The sequence below is a fragment of the Hyla sarda genome, chromosome 13 (genome assembly GCF_029499605.1).
Source record: "Hyla sarda isolate aHylSar1 chromosome 13, aHylSar1.hap1, whole genome shotgun sequence".
In the NCBI taxonomy this organism is placed as follows: domain Eukaryota; kingdom Metazoa; phylum Chordata; class Amphibia; order Anura; family Hylidae; genus Hyla; species Hyla sarda.
In genome coordinates, this window is record NC_079201.1 from 31436496 (window position 1) to 31456586 (window position 20091).

At 40.7% G+C, this 20091-nt stretch overlaps 1 protein-coding gene across 9 annotated transcripts in view; it reads left to right on the plus strand.

Annotated features, from left to right (window-relative positions):
* The window catches only part of CACNA1G (calcium voltage-gated channel subunit alpha1 G), a 380651-nt gene that overhangs the window by 156340 nt on the left and 204220 nt on the right, over nt 1-20091 (plus strand). For 8 of the 9 annotated variants that reach the window (XM_056550710.1, XM_056550708.1, XM_056550703.1 and 5 more), the window contains exon 4: nt 16094-16191. In XM_056550710.1, the coding sequence (XP_056406685.1) occupies nt 16094-16191 (98 nt within the window). Of the gene's footprint in view, nt 1-16093; nt 16208-20091 lie in introns of those variants that run through there. The other variant, XM_056550711.1, reaches the window with a different exon arrangement.

Genomic DNA, 20091 nt, shown 5'->3' on the forward strand with positions numbered 1-20091 from the left:
AAAAATCACTAGAAAGATCTCTATGCTGTCCATTCATATATTTGTACATTGTGATTGGATCGCCAATTAAGATGTAGTTTTTTCCAAACTTAATAACCCCAAGCTTAAATTTGTGTAGGAACGTCATTTTATCCATTTCCTCTCCAGTTCACAATGTCTCTCTTATATACAGGGGCCCAATATTATGCACAATATTCTATATGTGGTCTGACTAAGGATTTATAGAGAGGCAAAACTATGTTCTTGTCATAAGCATCTATAAGTCTTGATGTATCCCATGATTTGACAGCAGCTGTCTGGCCTGTAACATTGGAATGTATGCCAAAACAATAGAAACTGCAGTCTAATATTTTTCAAATGGAAAATTTGGGATTAAAGAGTATTACTATATGCAAGGGTGGTCCATTCCCTCAAAGCACACCATAGCCTCAAGCGCACTGCACCCTCTATTCCTTTCTATGGCAACTATTCATATACATACTGGGCGGGGCAGAGGTGGGGCCAGGGGTGAAGTCTTGCTGGGGGCCCTTGCTTTATTTGGTCCGAGGGCCCTGAGATGTGTCAGTCTGCCCCAATCAATATACAATAGATCAATATATGGCAGGTACGATTTATTCCATGTACCTATAGATCACCGAGGTGATCCATAAATACCCTATTTCCCATATATAAAAACTTTATAATCTTTATTATTTCTCACACCAAAAGCAAAAGATTAAAAATGCAGTGTATTTCTCTCCATGAAATAGTCTATTTGTATAATGGTGCCAGCCTGGCTCCTGACACTCCGATCATAAGGTCACTGCATGCACCACCAATAGTTAGACCCCTCAACATGTTTCGCTGCAAGATGCAGCTTTGTCAAGAGGACAATAGGCACTGAGCGCAAGAACGCCAAATCAGGGGTTTATAAAACCTCCCTTGATGACATCACCGACCGGGACATATTTGATGCGGATTGGCTGCCACGCCATCCATCCAATACGCATCCCATCACTTATATTGATACTACAGTCAACCTACCAGGTTATCACTATTTTAACAAATCAGCTCCATATCTGATGTAAACAAACCGCGATAGGTTCAGTGTTCACATACGTACCTGCACTATGACCTCTGCACAGGCACTTACAATTTCGTCCACTTCTCTTCTCTGTAGCTGCACAGTGACACCTGCGCTAAAACCTAGAGTAAAGCTGAGATCATGATAGTATTGAGTCAATGCTGAACAGATCAAAATGCGCAAGCTCTTAGTCTCATTAGGAGTGAAGCTGAGACCCGGGTAGTATCAGGTCAAGTGCTGCACAAATAAGGATGCACAATCTCTTAGTCTCATAGTCTATATACGATATTCCAATGTGGATACTTTACAATCACTTCTCCTATATTGAATGTTCATTTATATTCTGCAGATGTTTCATCAGATTGGGTAAGTAGTTATCTCTGGAGTTGTACTAGGGAATCAGTAAGTTACAGTAGCTTATTCAATCACTTGCATAGTGGTATCTCAATGGGGATAATCAATAGAGACTAATATTATTTTCCATTATTACATAATTGCCCTTCAGATGATTTCATCATTATATAAATGGAGAATAACTCCACAGTCCACAATTCCCATCTCACCTACATTTGCATCTTGATCGTCTCTATGTGATCAACCATGTTGATTACTATCACTAATAGGCTACCCCTTCTTTTTCTTGTATTTCAATTGACTCTCTCATATCCATCATCATAGTTAAGTTCCCTTCGGGGTACGTACATCAAAATTGGCTATGTATGAGTTAGTCAATATTATTATTATACAATTTCATACAAAGTCGGCAGGAAAAAAAATTTCAGTCTGCCCCCTGACTATATGAGTATTGAATCAGGTCTGTGTTAACCAGGACTGCATAAAAAATAGGATAAAGGAATCATAGTATCTGACAGCTTCAAAATGACTGGACAGTGCAGCTAGCAATAGGGCATAGGTATAGGAATATAGGTATGACCAGCAGGAAGAGGGAGATTGTGACCACACTGTAAAGAGTTCAGGTGAGTTCTGGTCTGGAATATTGGGTTCAGTTCTGGAGACTTTCCTTACAATGAAAAAGACACTGATAAAATAGAGCTGGTCCAAAGACAGGCTACAAAAATGGTGAAAGATCACAATACTTATAAGGAGTGATTTAAAAAATGTAACAGGATGTACTCATTTTTTGTACACCTTTTCAGCTCATAACAGAGCAAATCCTCCTCTCTCTTCCTTCTAATAACAGGGAGGGCTCTTGCTCTGTGATTGACACTTCAGACACAGAGAATTTGATGGTTTTGTGCAAGTTACTAGCACTTTGCATGACTCACTGACACAGTACAGCTTGCACACAAGCAGAAGAGCCCATGCATGAGTGATTGTTTACATAAAGATAAGGTTCCTGGCAGATAACTTTTCTCTCCTACTCCCTCCGGAGAGAGTGTATAAAGTAAGCAGCAACCGTCCACTGCTTCAGAGTAAGGAGAGGTGGTCTGTAACCTAGACAACGAGCAGTAAACAAGAGGCAGAGAAAGCAGCTGTAACATGAAAAGGAGAATTTTGAAAAGTATATATATTTACGAAAATGTGTAACATTACATGCCCTACAAACTGATGATGGATATGTGAATACCTCTTTAACTTATAACAAGGAGGACAGAAGGAAAAGGGTGACATTACTAAAATCTTTAGTTTTCTAGGTATAAATACATTTTTACTAGTATTTAATCATGGGAGTCAGGCCACTAGGACCTCATGAATGACAAGACTCATGAAAGACTAGGATTCCATTATATACTACAGCAATCAACTATCTTAGCTGGGCCCATAGTGTGTGAATGGACATAAATTGAACATGCTCATGGTCAGACCTTCACCAATCAGGTACATATGACTTATCCAAGAGATGGATAGCAAGTTGTAATCTTGGGATATGAACCCCTTATATTAGAATAGAAGAAGCTTCCAGCAGATTTGGTTGGAAAATCAACATTTCAATAAATAAAAATGAGTAGGAAATAAAGTGAGGAGAAACTGAGGTGATAAAATAGAAATATAACCATAACCAATTTATTAACGGCCAGACTCCTTTACATATACCTAAATAAATGCATATCCATCCTAACAATAAAAAGAAAATATTGGCGCAGACTATTGTAGGTAGTCCACATGGTCTTTCATGACATAAATCTTTTGTGTCTCTGAGAAGATATATTGTCTGATATTTATAAAAGAAGCCCCATAAATCTTATGCACATAGTAAACTATTCCTTGTAGTGTATTGTGATACATGCAGGCTGAGAAGGTAAATAGTGCAACATAATTAAATAAAAAATCCCAACACAAAACCCAAAATACTAGTAAGTCAATGAAAAAGAAATTCAAAGCTGTCCATAGCCTCATTTACTATTTACATTGTTTCCTGTTCCCCTGATGTTGATCTAAAGGGTGAAATCAAATCAGGCGCCACCCGTGTCTAAAATGCAGCAGCCTGTGACCACATGGGTTTGTCTGCAAACTCGTGGGGTGGTTGACATTACTGTGGACAACACAATGGCCCAGATTTATTAATATTGCTTAATTCATAGACAGGGCAGACTTAAAGGGGTACTCTGGTGTTCCAGCATTCTGAACATTTTGTTCAGAACACCTGGAGCCAGAGGCCATGATGCAATGCTATGGCATAGCATTGATCAGTGTATGCAATCAATGTATTGCATTTTATAGTCCCCTATGGGGGCTATAACAGTTTTAAAAAAAAAGTGTAAAAAAAAAGTTAATAAATGTGATTTAACCCTCTTCCCTAATAAAAGTTTTAATCACCCCCCCTTTTCCCATAAAAAAACGATGTAAATGGAAATAAATATAAACAAATGTGGTATAGACACGTGCGTAAATGTCCAAACTATAAAAATATATTCTTAATTAAACCGCACGGTCAATCGCATACATGTAAAAAAAATTCCAAAGGTCACTTTTTATGCCATAAAAAATCAATAAAAGGCAATCAAAAAGTCCCATCAAAACAAAAATGGTACCGATAAAAATGTGGATCATGGTGCAAAAAATGGGCCCTCATACCGCCCCTTATGCAGAAAAAAAAAAGTTATAGGGGTCAGAAGATGAAATTTTTAAATGTATTAATTTTCCTGCATGTAGTTATGATTTTTATTAGAAGTAAAACAAAATCAAACCTATATAAGTAGGGGATCATTTTAATCATATGGACCTACAGAATAATGATAAGGTGTCACTTTTAACGAAAAATGCACTGCGTAGGAACGGAAGCCCCGTTTTTATTTCACAGTAGATTTTTTTGGTAAAATGACTGATGTCATTACAAAGTACAATTGGTGGTGCTAAAAACAAGCCATCATATGGATCTGTAGGTTCAAAGGTTATGATTTTTAAAAGGTAAGGAGGAAAAACAAAAGTGCAAAAACTGAAAAATCCTCAGTCCTGAAAGGGTTAACGTGCCCCAATATTATCTGGCATTTAAAACAGACAGTGAGGGATCCAATTGTGTCCTTTAATAAATACAGCTGTAATATAAGAAAGTGTATTTTGGCAAAACATCAAAACATTAACCATTCTAATATTAATATATATATATATATATATATATATATATATATATATATATATATATATTTATATATATATACAAAAAAAGAGGATTGCAGCAGCACACATTGGTCAAAAAAATTGAGGCTCTTAGCGCACTTTTTGATCAAAACGTGTCCCCCATCCTCCACGGGGAGGTGGCCTCATTTAGGATGGGAACCTAGCACAAATTCTGAGCCTAACACTCAACTATCCACTCACCTCTGCTGGGCATATAGCCTCTGACTGGGTGACATGCTGGATCCATTTAAAACTCCACCTGTGAGAAAGGGGGAGGGGTGCACAGCTAAACAGGGTGCCATTACCCCCTGAATTGTACATACAAGAAAAAAGAAAGATAGCCGGCACAACAGCCTAATACACGGGTGCACACTGCCATGGCATCAGAGTATACAAAATAAGAGGATTGCAGCAGCAAACATTGTACATATATATATATATATATATATATATCTTGTTTTCATAGAAATGATGGCGTATAAAAAAAGACCACTAGGGGTCCCTATACCATCCAGAACCATAATCCTGTCCAGCTGCAGCAGCATCTTTGTCCCAGCTAAAGCACAGGCTGGGACAAAGTCCAGTAAGTGAGTGTGGAACAAGCACTCCTCTCCTCACTCCTGTCCTGTCTATTAGACTCCTGTCTGAAAACAGAGAATAGGGGGTTACAGAGCAGCCTGCAGTGATTAAATAAAGAGACCTTGCACAGTGCAGCAGACTCAGGGAAAAGTGAATGCATTGTGAGTGAGGACGGGCTCAGTGCTTGTCTTGGACACACCCCTTCCTGAGAAGTGGATGTCAGAATGAGTGAGCAACAGAACGCAGGGCTTTGTGAGCCAAATACAGAAGGTAGACACATAAATAAAAGACATGTAATGACCTAGTGAGTAACATATACAAGTGTTATTTGTTTCCACATTGCTGTGACCAAGGTCGCATGTAAATAAAATTAGTGAGGAACCGAATAATATGAGAGGGGGGGGGGGGGGCGGACTAAAAATCTGGAGCCTTACTTCTAATATTTTGGAATGCTGATCTTCATGGAAACTAGTCTCAAAAACAAAATTCTTATGCTGATATGCAAAGTCTCGAAATTAACAATTTGTGCTCGGTCGCTAAGTGCTAACCGCAAAACTAAAGTGTTGCATTTCACTGATTTGGCCCATGTTGGAGAATATTCCTTTAACTGTGAGGTGTTACCCGTTTCTGTAAACAAACGTATTATTGTTTCTTACTTCAGAAAAAAAAAAGTTACATTTTTTCCTTTTCGTTTCTCTCGCTTCTAAACCAAAGCAGACACCTGGTTTAAATTAAAGTCTGTTTCAGCACACAAGAATCTCCTGGCTGTGGCAAGGAATCCACATAAAAATCTGCACAGCATGGCCAAAAGTGTGGTGTTCCTGAGGCATCAGGCATTTCGGATCTCTTGTTTTACCGACTTCCCTGAAGTACATGGGGAGATGTCTCTAATGAACTGGAATTTCCTGGAAAGGCAACTCCGTGCCTTTAAAGTTGTGGCCCACAGGATGTCTGGAGAGGGAGTTTATGAACTATGTATTGAATCAAAAAGCTTCTTCTGAATAAGAGAAAAATATAAAAAAATGTTAGCAGTAATTGTTAATGGAAGAGTCATTTCAACATAATTCCACAATAGGGTTATGAAGCTGCTGCTGGTTATTATTAGCATTATATATCAAATATATCAATTAACCCCTTAAAGGGGTACTCCCACCCTAGACATCTTATCCCCTATCCAAAGGATAGGGGATAAGATGTCAGATCCCCGCTGCGGCACTGCGCTATCATTACAGCACAGAGCGAGTTCGCTCTGCACGTAATGACGGGCAATACAGGGGCCGGAGCATCGTTACGTCACGGCTCCGCCCCTTGTGACTTCACGGCCCGCCCCTTTCAATACAAGTCTATGGGAGGGGGCGTGGTGATCACCACGCCCCCTCCCATAGACTTGCATTAAGGGGACAGGCCGTGATGTCACGAGGGGCAGAGCCATGACGTCACGCTGCTCCGTCCCCCGTATCGCCCATCATTACGCACAGCGCGTACTCGCTCTGTGTTGTAATGATAGCGGGGTGCCGCAGCGGGGATCCCAGGGCTCCCCAGCAGCGGGACCGCGGCGATCTGACATCTTATCCCCTATCCTTTGGATAGGGGATAAGATGTCTAGGGGCGGAGTACCTCTTTAAGGACGTAGGGCGTACCTGTACACCCTACGCATGATCCCGGTGTTTAAAACGGGGTCACGCCGTGACCCCGCATCACACCGGGTCGGTCCCACAGCCGGGATCCTGGGCTAACAGCGCGCGGCATCAATCGTTGTGCCGCGCGCTATTAACCCTTCAGACGCGGCGATCAAAGTTGACCTCCGCATCTGAGAACGAAAGTAAATGCTTCCCGGCAGCTCAGTCGGGCTGATCGGGACATCGCGGAAAAAAATCGTGATGTTCCGATCAGCTGGGAAGCAGGAGGAGGTCTCCTTACATGACTCTGCGGCGTCCGATCGTCGATTGATTGCTCCAAGCCTGAGCTACAGGCTTGAGCAATCAAGCCCCTATCTGACTGATCCATGCAAAGCTATGGCTTTGCAGGGATCAGCATAGGAGATCAGTGTGTGCAGTGTTATAGGTCCCTATGGGAGCTATAGCACTGCAAAAAAAAGTGAAAAAAAAAAGTTAACTAAGGTCATTTAACCCCTTCCCTATTAAAAGTTTGAATCACCCCCATTTTCCCATAAAAAAAACGGTGTAAATTAAAATAAACATATGTGGTATCGCCGCGTGCAGAAATGTCCGAACTATAAAACTATATTGTTAATTAAATCGCACGATCAATGGCGTGCGCGCAAAAAAATTCCAAAATCCGAAATAGTGTATTTTTGGTCACTTTTTCTATCATGAAAAAATGAATAAAAAGCGATCAAAAAGTCCAATCAATACAAAAATTGTACCGATAAAAACTTCAGAACACGGCGCAAAAAAGGATTCCTCATACCGGCCCGTACGCAGAAAAATATGACAGAGCTCATGAACGAGAACTCTTCGCATTTGAGGCCAATGTTTCTTACGGACCTGACAGTTACATACATTCAGAGGAAAATACAAGAAAGGAGCACCCACATGTGAGCCTATTACAAACAGTATACCCACTAGGGAAGGTGTATGGGGTGAAGTGGACATTTGGAACAGACGGGTGTTCCCTAAATTTTTTTTCTAGGAATGGATGAAGTGTAGTTTGGGAAAAAAGGAAAATTGCAATTTTACTACTGATATGCCAATTATTTTCCTAGAATGATGACCCAGAGCATAGCCAAAAGTAAAAATTATGCCCACCCCAAACCCTATGCTCTGAATCATCATTCTGGGAATGTAATGTTTGTGGCTGTCCCTATTCTGTTCCCTCAAATGCGCACCCCGCTCAGGTGGGGAGAAAGCGCTGCGCATTTGAGGCAACTTGGAACCCCCCAATGCTGTTGACTCTGCGAACCATGACCCATTTTTTTGGGGGGGGGGAGGAATTATCGGGGCAAATGTCACATTTAGTGGTGGTGTCCTTTCGAATTCCCCTCCTGTGACACACTGCATTTTTTGAGGGATTTTTTTTTTGGCAGCCACCAAAGATCAGGGCCTTTAGAACTTCCTCATGGAACTGCAGGAATTTACCTGTTTTGCCAGCGTATTGGGACAGTACAAAAGAGTTGTACATGGCAACCTGTACCATGTAGACCGCAACTTTTTTGTACCATGTCTGTGTTTTCTGCATGGCATCATATGGCTTGAGGACTTGATCAGACAAATCAACTCCTTGCATATACCGATTGTAGTCCAGAATACAATTGGGCTTGAGGACCGGTCCTGCGATACCTCTCACAGGGACAGGGGTGCTGCCGTTCTCATGAATTGTGGACAGCATAAGGACATCCCTCTTATCCTTATACCTGACCAGCAACAGGTTTCCATGTGTAAGGGCACGGGACACACCCCAGGGGATAGGTGTGTGTAGGGGATGGGTTGGAAGGCCTCTTTGATTCTTCCAGGCTGTCCCACAAGCGAGCGTGGATCTGGCGGCGAGGGATGTGAAAAGAGGGATACTACAGGGAGGGCCATTTATATGGATACACCTTAATAAAATGGGAATGGTTGGTGATATTAACTTCCTATTTGTGGCACATTAGTATATGTGAGGGGGGAAACTTTTCAAGATGGGTGGTGACCATGGCGGCCATTTTGAAATTGGCCATTTTGAATCCAACTTTTGTTTTTTCAATAGGAAGAGGGTCATGTGACACATCAAACTTATTGGGAATTTCACAAGAAAAACAATGATGTGCTTGGTTTTAACGTAACTTTATTCTTTCATGAGTTAATTACAAGTTTCTGACCACTTATAAAATGTGTTCAGTGTGCTGCCCAATGTGCTGGATTGTCAATGCAACCCTCTTCTCCCACTCTTCACACACTGATAGCAACACCGCAGGAGAAAAGACGGCTCTGGATGCCTGCGGAATGATTTCAGCAGGCATCCCGGTCTGGTCCCGGCCTGGCGAGTGGCGGGGACCTGAAAACAGCAGGGCGTATCTGTACATCCTGAGTCCTTAAGGACTTGGGAACGGGGGCGCACGGGTACGCCCTGTGTCCTTAAGTGGTTAAAAAGAATACAGCTATAATTTATAATGTCACAAAGTAAGGAAATTCAATCAGACATTTGATCAGATGTAACAAGTAACAATAGAAAATGGAAGTCTGGCACTCAGTGCTACTGGTATACAGCTTACACGTTCATTGTAGCCAGACGGAGGATCAGGGAGACAGTGTCTCCCTTATCCTCTGTCCATCTACAATGAAGGTGTAAGCTGTATACCAGTAGCACTGAGTGCCAGACTTCTATTTGCTATTGTTACTTATGTTTTTGAAGCTACTTTCTCTATCCATGCACCGCCTTAGGTGTAGTTAAGCAGGGTCCCTCCTGTATTTCCGCTCTTCCTGGATTTGACATTATTGTTCTACTGGCAGGCCTGTTTTAGTAGTGCAGCTCCTTACTAGTTTACCTATATATTGATCAGTTGTAAGAATTCACCAAATATATAGAACTGGAACCAAGATTCTGTATTTCCATTATGGGGAGCAGTACTGATAGGTCCCACGGTACCCACTAATCTAATGCTAATGCATTGTCCTCCTAGGTTCATACACTTTACTGTATGGTTCAACCAGTTTTCTGTGGAAACTTCTCTAGGGAGTTTTCATATCAATAAGTAAAGCTAGGTTCACACTATAGAATCCCCAGCTGGAAAAATTCTGGCCAGAGATTCCTAATGCCGCCCAGACATTTAGGACCACGCGAATATTGTCATCCCCATAGACGGCAATGTCTATGAAGCCGATTTCCCCTTAAGAATGAACAAGAGCATTCTTTAAGGGTGCATTCACGCCACACTTTCTTCAAATGGTCATTGGATCCGGCGGGGACATGGTAGTGGCCAGTTTTGACATTTCCCCCCCCAGATCCGGTGACGATGGTATGTCGCAGTTTTCGGTCCAGCAACAAACCTGGATACGGTGCAAAAATTAGTCGACTGGAGTCATGAATGAATATGACTCCGGTCGGCTCATTCAAATGCATAAGATGCTGGCCAGGTCCTGCCAGAACCGGTGAACATATGAAGAAAACGTGTTGTGAATGCCCCCTTAGCAGCGGAATTTCTTTAGCGTGCACTGTGCAGTGGAATCCCATTGATAGGATTCTGCTGCATCAGAATTTTTGTCGGAAATTACGTAGTGTGAACCAAGACTAACTGAGATACAGTTAGATATCTTGTGGTTATTTCACCAAGTACTGATTTCTGATAACATTATGTTGTTAAGAAATTACTATGAGTTTGTTTCTTTACACTATTTGAGGTCTGAATGCAGTGCATCTTTTATTTTATTTATTTATTTATTTTTGACCAATTATTATTCTCTACAAATAAATAACAAGATTTGTATTTGGAATTTATGAGTAATGTTGTTTGGTAGTTGTGTATATTCCGCATAGTGAATGCTTAGTGTACAAAAAAAAAAAGGTCCAATGCACCTTTGCAACTTCAATTGTTAATTAATTTCCTCTTTATTCAGAAAAGAAAAAATAAAGAATGTTTGTGGTCACCTTTGCTCCCAAAATCATAGAATAAAAATGCACATCTATCTTAAAATGTATTAATACTACAACTCAATACAAAAAAAAAACCCTCATACAACTTTATAGATGGTAAAATAAAAAGCTATAAGGTTGAGAATAGAGTAACTCAAAATCACATCACAAGCCAAAAAATGCTTCTCCCCAAACAATCCCACAAAAATTTTTTTGGTTTTGCAACGCTAATGTGGTAGATGAAGGGTGCCATTAAAAAGTACAAAAATGAGCCCTTTAAAAAGTACAAAAATGAAATCTGGTAAAGGCTGGTAGTGTAGGTGACACCGATGATAATGATACTTACCTATCCCCGATCTGGCGCTCTAGGAGCACGCTGACATCACTGCTGCTGCTTCTTCAAGCCTGCTCACAGCCGGGCTGTGGCTGCAGCGGTGATGTCAGTATGCCCCTGGAGCATCACCCGTGCACCAAGCCTGTTTCCCAAATAAGGAGGATATAGGGCGAACGGGAACATGGATCGGGGATAGGTAAGTATCAATATCATCAGTGTGGGTGATACTGATAACAGATTCCCTTTAAAAGTATGGCATTTTTAGGAAAGAATAAACAAAAATGCTGTTGCAATATGAATTGATGCAGTGGGAGGGGGTTGACCTGTGGCCAACCAAAAAAAAACAATATGTGGCCAACCCAAAAAATTACTTTCATTAGATATCTTAGGGTGCCCTGATCACACGTCTTTTCCCAGTTTCTTAAAATGCCCTTCTGTTACTGAGATATGAGGGTTTATAGTTTGTCAGAAGGGCGTGAACTTCACTTTATTAATCAGAGTTAAAGGGGTACTCCACTGGAAAACGTTTGTTTGTTTTTTAAATCAACTGGTGCCAGAAAGTTAAACAGATTTTGTAAATTACTTCTATTAAAAAAATCTTAATCCTTCCAGTACTTATCAGCTGCTGTTATGATCCACAGGAAGTTCTTTTCTTTTTGAATTTCCTTCCTGCCTGACCACAGTGCTCTCTGCTGACACCTCTGTCCATTTTAGGAACTGTCAGAAGTCAGAGCAAATCCCTATAGAAAACCTATCCTCCTCTGGACAGTTCCTAAAATGGACAGAGGTGTCAACAGAGAGAGCTGTGGTCAGACAGAAAGGAAATTTAAAAAGAAAAGAACTTCCTGTGGATCATAACAGCAGCTGATAAGTACTGGAAGGATTAAGATTTTTTAATAGAAGTAATTTACAAATCTGTTTAACTTTCTGGCACCAGTTGATAAAAAATAAAATAAAAAATGTTTTCCAGTGGAGTACCCCTTTAAATATCAGTTAGTGGGCGGGAATAAACAGTCAGAGGGTGTGAATGTTGCGTCATCAGGAAACGACTTATTGTTTAAATTAAATTTTTTACGTTAAACTTTTTAAAAATAATTTTTAGTGATGTTTTTTATGATTTTTCATTTCGCTATCTATATTTTATTTCAGAAGAAGAGTGGAGCCAGCACGATTAAAGACATGATTAAAGGCCTTGTGGCCTGAAACGCGTCGGCGTTTGAGGACTCCTAGCTATGCAGTCCTGCACTATTGTCTTTGTGTTACATTGTTTTCCTGCCGTGGGATTTTAACTTGGATCTAAATAAAGGATACTTTTATTCAGTGCTGGCTCCACCCTTCTTGTGAAATCTGCTTTTCTTCAGAGGCTGGCCGTGCACGTGTGGGATCAGGTGAGCTGAAACAAACTCTCTTTCAACCTTTGATTTATCTATATTTTATATTAATCCTGAAATTTAGCAGTTTCCATTCTGGCCACTAGGACTAAAACTAAGCTTAGACTTCCTGTTCTGTACAGATAATTTCCGGCTAATGATTTTTTTCTCAAAGCAGAGTGAAAGGTGACACCATTATGTAGATAACACTGGATCCACCACGATTTACAACTTTCCCTCCCTGCAGAATGACCTCTGTAAATGTCTCCTGTACATTGCTGTCTATGGTCCTGCTGTAAAACATATCACTAAATGTTGTCTTAAACAGGCAAGATAACAGCCCCAATAAAAATGTACATAAAAATGAAATAAAAAAAATAAACACAAATAGAAAATAGAAACAGATTAGAAAAAAAGAAAAGGTTTCAGTATATATCTCTAATCAGGAAAAATATATAGGTGACATATTCCCTTTAAAGGGGGACTCAACTCCTAGACATCTTATCCCCTATACAAAGGATAGTGGATAAGATGTCCGTGCAGACACTGGGTTCTGGTGGTTGTGACGTGAGGCCACACCCCTCGTGACACCACGCCCCCTCCATTCATGTCTACGGGAGGGGGCGTAATGACCATCACGACCCCTCCCATAGACATGAATAGAGGGGGGCATGGCTTGATGTCACCAACGGACTGAACCCAGCATAATGTTCAGAACGCCGGGTGTCTGCACCCCCGCAGTCAGACATCTTATCCCCTATGCTTTGGATAAGATGTCTAGGGGCGGAGTACCCCTTAAAGGATAATGCAATCTCAATATTTTTGTGTTGGCCACAGGTCATATTCTTTTACTGCTCCGGGTGAATACTGCTCTCAATAAAATCTAAATAAAAATATTTAGCAGGACCCGAATGTTATTATAGATGGACAAAGCAAACTGTTAGTCATGTATGTATATATTACTGTAGTCATGTATGTATATATTACTGTAGTCATGTATGTATATATTACTGTAGTCCATGTATGTATATATTATTGTAGTCATGTATGTATCTATTACTGTAGTCATGTATGTATATATTACTGTAGTCATGTATGTATATATTACTGTAGTCATGTATGTATCTATTACTGTAGTCATGTATGTACCTATTACTGTAGTCATGTATGTACATATTACTGTAGTCATGTATGTATATATTACTGTAGTCATGTATGTATATATTACTGTAGTCATGTATGTATATATTACCGTAGTCATGTATGTATATATTACCGTAGTCATGTATGTAGATATTACCGTAGTCATGTATGTACATATTGCTGTAGTCATGTATGTATATATTACTGTAGTCATGTATGTACCTATTACTGTAGTCATGTATGTACCTATTACTGTAGTCATGTATGTACCTATTACTGTAGTCATGTATGTATATATTACTGTAGTCATGTATGTATCTATTACTGTAGTCATGTATGTATATATTACTGTAGTCATGTATGTATATATTACTGTAGTCATGTATGTATATATTACCGTAGTCATGTATGTATATATTACCGTAGTCATGTATGTATATATTACCGTAGTCATGTATGTACATATTGCCGTAGTCATGTATGTACATATTGCCGTAGTCATGTATGTACATATTGCCGTAGTCATGTATGTACATATTGCCGTAGTCATGTATGTACATATTGCCGTAGTCATATATGTATATATTACCGTAGTCATGTATATATTACCGTAGTCATGTATGTATATATTACCGTAGTCATGTATGTATATATTACCGTAGTCATGTATGTATATATTACCGTAGTCATGTATGCATCTATTACCGTAGTCATGTATGCATCTATTACTGTAGTCATGTATGTATCTATTACCGTAGTCATGTATGTATCTATTACCGTAGTCATGTATGTATATATTACCGTAGTCATGTATGTATATATTACCGTAGTCATGTATGTATATATTACCGTAGTCATGTATGCATCTATTACCGTAGTCATGTATGCATCTATTACTGTAGTCATGTATGTATATATTACCGTAGTCATGTATGTATATATTACCGTAGTCATGTATGTATATATTACTGTAGTCATGTATGTATATATTACTGTAGTCATCTATGTATATGTTACTGTAGTCATCTATGTATATATTACTGTAGTCATGTATGTATCTATTACTGTAGTCATGTATGTATCTATTACTGTAGTCATGTATGTATCTATTACTGTAGTCATGTATGTACATATTACTGTTAGTCATGTATGTATCTATTACTGTAGTCATGTATGTATATATTACTGTAGTCATGTATGTACATATTACTGTAGTCATGTATGTATCTATTACTGTAGTCATGTATGTATCTATTACTGTAGTCATCTATGTATATATTACTGTAGTCATGTATGTATCTATTACTGTAGTCATCTATGTATATATTACTGTAGTCATGTATGTATCTATTACTGTAGTCATGTATGTATCTATTACTGTAGTCATCTATGTATATATTACTGTAGTCATGTATGTATATATTACTGTAGTCATGTATATATATATTACTGTAGTCATGTATATATATATTACTGTAGTCATGTATGTATCTATTACTGTAGTCATGTATGTATCTATTACTGTAGTCATCTATGTATATATTACTGTAGTCATGTATGTATATATTACTGTAGTCATGTATGTACATATTACTGTAGTCATGTATGTATCTATTACTGTAGTCATGTATGTATCTATTACTGTAGTCATCTATGTATATATTACTGTAGTCATGTATGTATCTATTACTGTAGTCATCTATGTATATATTACTGTAGTCATGTATGTATCTATTACTGTAGTCATGTATGTATCTATTACTGTAGTCATCTATGTATATATTACTGTAGTCATGTATGTATATATTACTGTAGTCATGTATATATATATTACTGTAGTCATGTATATATATATTACTGTAGTCATGTATGTATCTATTACTGTAGTCATGTATGTATCTATTACTGTAGTCATCTATGTATATATTACTGTAGTCATGTATGTATATATTACTGTAGTCATGTATGTATCTATTACTGTAGTCATGTATGTATCTATTACTGTAGTCATCTATGTATATATTACTGTAGTCATGTATATATATATTACTGTAGTCATGTATATATATATTACTGTAGTCATGTATGTATCTATTACTGTAGTCATGTATGTATCTATTACTGTAGTCATCTATGTATATATTACTGTAGTCATGTATGTATATATTACTGTAGTCATGTATATATATATTACTGTAGTCATGTATATATATATATTTCTGTAGTCATGTATGTATCTATTACTGTAGTCATGTATGTATCTATTACTGTAGTCATCTATGTATATATTACTGTAGTCATGTATGTATATATTACCATAGTCATGTATGTGTACATCAAAAGACAATAGAACTCAATCTATTTTTTCCACTTTTTCTTTTGTTTATTTTATTCTCAACCACGTAGAAGTAAAGAATAATAAAATAATTCTTAACTGTTTGATATTTTTTTCTTCAGGATGCTTGAATATTCTTTGGATCTTCAGAATGTCAGCTTCTCAGCCGTGCGCACAGTCCGGGTTTTACGTCCACTGCGAGCCATAAACCGGGTGCCAAGTAAGTTCCCTTAAAGGTAGATAAGTGAAGAGCAGCAAAGACATACTGTACATTTGCAGAAGCAGTGTTCCATTGTCTGATTATATGACAGAGTACTTTAAATTTCCCAGTGTGTTACATGTTCCCTCAAGGCATACATTGTTTATTCAATGTTGACTTTACCGTGAGTTTATTTGTAATAATGTCCTATCTGGCAGCACAAGAGAGTATAAATAACCTCATCAGAATGGAATAGATTGCATGAAGCCGCTGTGTATGTCTTATACAGAGAATACTGCTGCCACTTTAACTTACGATGCTTAAAGGGGTATTCCAGGCCAAAACTTTTTTTTATATATCAACTGGCTCCGGAAAGTTAAACAGATTTGTAAATTACTTCTATTAAAAAATCTTAATCCTTCCAATAGTTATTAACTTCTGAAGTTTAGTTGTTGTCTTCTGTCTAACTGCTCTCTGATGACTCACGTCCCGGCAGCTGTGCAGTTCCTATGGGGATATTCTCCCATCATGCACAGCTCCCGGGACGTGACATCATCATTGAGCAGTTAGACAGAAAACTTGAGAAGCTAATAACTATTGGAAGGATTAAGATTTTTTAATAGAAGTAATTTACAAATCTGTTTAACTTTCCGGAGCCAGTTGATATATATAAAAAAAGGTTTTGCCTGGAATACCCCTTTAATCGAGGATTTATGGGGGATATCTACCATGATCAGCTGAGCGGCTTTAGGGAGGATGCAATTTGTATTAGTGCAAACATGTAACTCTTTATTTCAAAAGATATATAATAGATAACATTTTTACAATCTTTAAAGACAATGGGGTTTATTTTACTAAGTGTTGTGTAGTTTTGCCCTTTTCCGTCTGTTTTGCTTTTTTTTACAACTGTAACAGCTCAAATCCACCACATTTTCTGTGGAAACCTTAGTAAATATGTTGGGATTTTTCAAAACTGTCGGGGACACGCCCATTTTGTCTGGACCACGCACACTTTCTCCCATGGCCACACCCTCTTTTCAGGTTTTTCCTGTAAAATGGACGTTTGTTTGTTTTTTTTTTTGTCGCAAATTGTGTCGCATGGAACATGCAACACAATTTGAGCGCAAAACCCGAGAAAAAAAGAGTCGGGATCACTGTAGTAAATATACCGTAATGTCTATGTTTGAAAACTATTGTTTATAATTAAATAGGTTCAGAAACTCTAAGACAGTTAGAGCTTTGTTTTAACAACTCCCCTACATCAATGAGAGAATTTAAAGGGGTACTATGCTGCTAGACATAGGGGATAAGATGCAAAGCATAGGGGATAAGATGTCTGATCGATGGCCCCCCGCGATCTCCCACAGCACCCGGCATTCTAAACAAACATCACAGCCTTGCCCCTTGTGATGTCATGCCACACCCGCTCCATTCAAGTCTATGGGAGGGGGCGTGTCATCCGACTCGCCCCCTCACATAGACATGAATGGGGCGGGGCGTGACATCACAAGGGGCGTGATCGTGACGTCACAATTAGAGCCTCCGGCTCCGAGCGTCCTGAACAACATGTTCAGAACGCTGGAGTACCGGAGTACCCCTTTAAAGAAGCATTCCGGGTTGTTGTTTTTTTTGCCCATGCAGATGCACCATTACTATGGTGCACCCTCGTTTGTTTCATTCTAGCACAGCTGCATCTATGTATTTCATTACTGTGATCACCAGCCCAACCCACAGAAAATGACATGACGTGTGTTATGATTCGGCTAGCTGGATGTGGATCCTTTGTGTCAGCGAGGGATTGGCGTGGACTGTGTCGGTGGACCGGTTCTAGGTTGCTACTGGTTTTCACCAGAGCCCGCCGCAAAGCGGGATGGTCTTGCTGCGGCGGTAGCAACCAGGTCGTATCCACCGGCAACGGCTCAACCTCGCTGACTGCTGAGAAGGTGTGGGACAGAAGGACTAGGCAGAGGCAAGGTCAGACGTAGCAGAAGGTCGGGGCAGGCGGCAAGGTTCGTAGTCAAAGGTGATAGCAAGAGGTCAGGAACACAGTAATGGCAAACACAATAGACACTTTCTCCAGGCACAAAGGCAACAAGATCCGGCAAGGAAGGGAAGGGGAAGTGAGGTTATATGGACAGGGAGCAGGTGAAAGCTAATTGGACTGATTGGGCCAGGCACCAATCATTGGTGCACTGGCCCTTCAAATCTTAGAGAGCTGGCGCGCGCGCCCTAAGGAGCGGAGCCGCGCGCGCCAGGACGTGACAGCCGGGGACCGGGACAGGTGAGTTATTTGGGATGCGATTCGCGAGCGGGCGCGTCCCGCTATGCGAATCGCATCCCCGCCGGCAATGTCAGTGCAGCGCTCCCGGTCAGCGGGTCTGACCGGGGCGCTGCAGAGAGAGAAACACCGCGAGCGCTCCGGGGAGGAGCAGGGACCCGGAGCGCTCGGCGTAACAGAACCCCCCCCCCCTTAGGTCTCCCCCTCTTTTTGTCAGGATGTCGCTCCACATGGGACGAGGACATTGGGAGCGATTGTAGAGTCTCCTTCTGGGGGACAGTGAAGTCTTGGGTATGATCATGAACGGCAGACAGTTCAGAAGGAGTGGGAATGGGGAGGGGGGGCAGAGGGTGAGGCTTGGCACGGGGCAGAGTGTTACCAGGACGGGGGCTATGAGGAGGCACGGCATTGTCCTGAGAGGCCTTGGGGAGACCAGGTATAGGAGGAGACATGGGGGTTTGACTGGAAGGACTGAGAGCAGATATGAGGCATTTTTTGTGGCAAGAAGCACCCCAGCTCTTGATCTCCCCAGTGGTCCAATCAAGGGTAGGAGAGTGGTGTTGGAGCCATGGCAGACCAAGGAGGACTTCAGAGGTGCAGTTGGGCAAAACAAAAAGTTAAATTTTTTCGTGATGCCGTCCAATGCTCATGAGCAGGGGTTCTGTGCGATAACGCACAGTGCAGTCCAATTTCACTCCGTTGACCGAGGAAATGTAGAGCGGCTTGGCGAGACGGGTCACCGGGATGTTGAACTTATTAACAAAAGATGCCAAAATAAAATTTCCCGCAGAACCAGAGTCCAAGAAGGCCACAGCTGAGAAGGAGGAGTTGGCAGAAGGAGAAATCCGTACGGGCACAGTGAGACGTGGAGAAGCAGACCTCAGACCAAGAGACGCCACTCCCACGTGAGCTGGGTGCGTGCGTGCGTTTCCCAGACGTGGAGGACGAATAGGGCAATCCACCAAGAAATGTTCGGTACTAGTGCAGTACAAACATAGATTTTTATCTCTGCGGCGAGTCCTCTCTTCATGGGTCAGGCGAGACCGATCCACTTGCATAGCCTCCTCGGCGGGAGGCACAGGGGTAGATTGCATAGGATACTGTGAGAGAGGTGCCCAGAGATCAAGGTCTTTTTCCTGGCGGAACTCCTGGTGTCTTTCAGAAAAACGCATGTCAATGCGGGTGGCCAAATGGATGAGTTCATGCAGATTGGCAGGAATTTCTCGTGCGGCCAGCACATCTTTGATGTTACTGGATAGGCCTTTTTTAAAGGTCGCGCAGAGGGCCTCGTTATTCCAAGATAATTCGGAGGCGAGAGTACGAAATTGGATGGCGTACTCGCCTACTGAAGAATTACCCTGGACCAGGTTCAGCAGGGCAGTCTCGGCAGAGCAAGCTCGGGCTGGTTCCTCGAAGACACTTCAAATCTCAGCGAAAAAGGACTGTACGGAGGCAGTGACAGGATCATTGCGGTCCCAGAGCAGTGTGGCCCATGACAGGGCTTTCCCAGACAGGAGACTGACCACGAAAGCCACCTTCGACCGTTCTGTAGGAAAATGGTCCGACAACATCTCCAAATGTAGGGAACATTGTGACAGGAAACCACGGCAAAGTCTAGAGTCCCCATCAAATTTGTCCGGCAG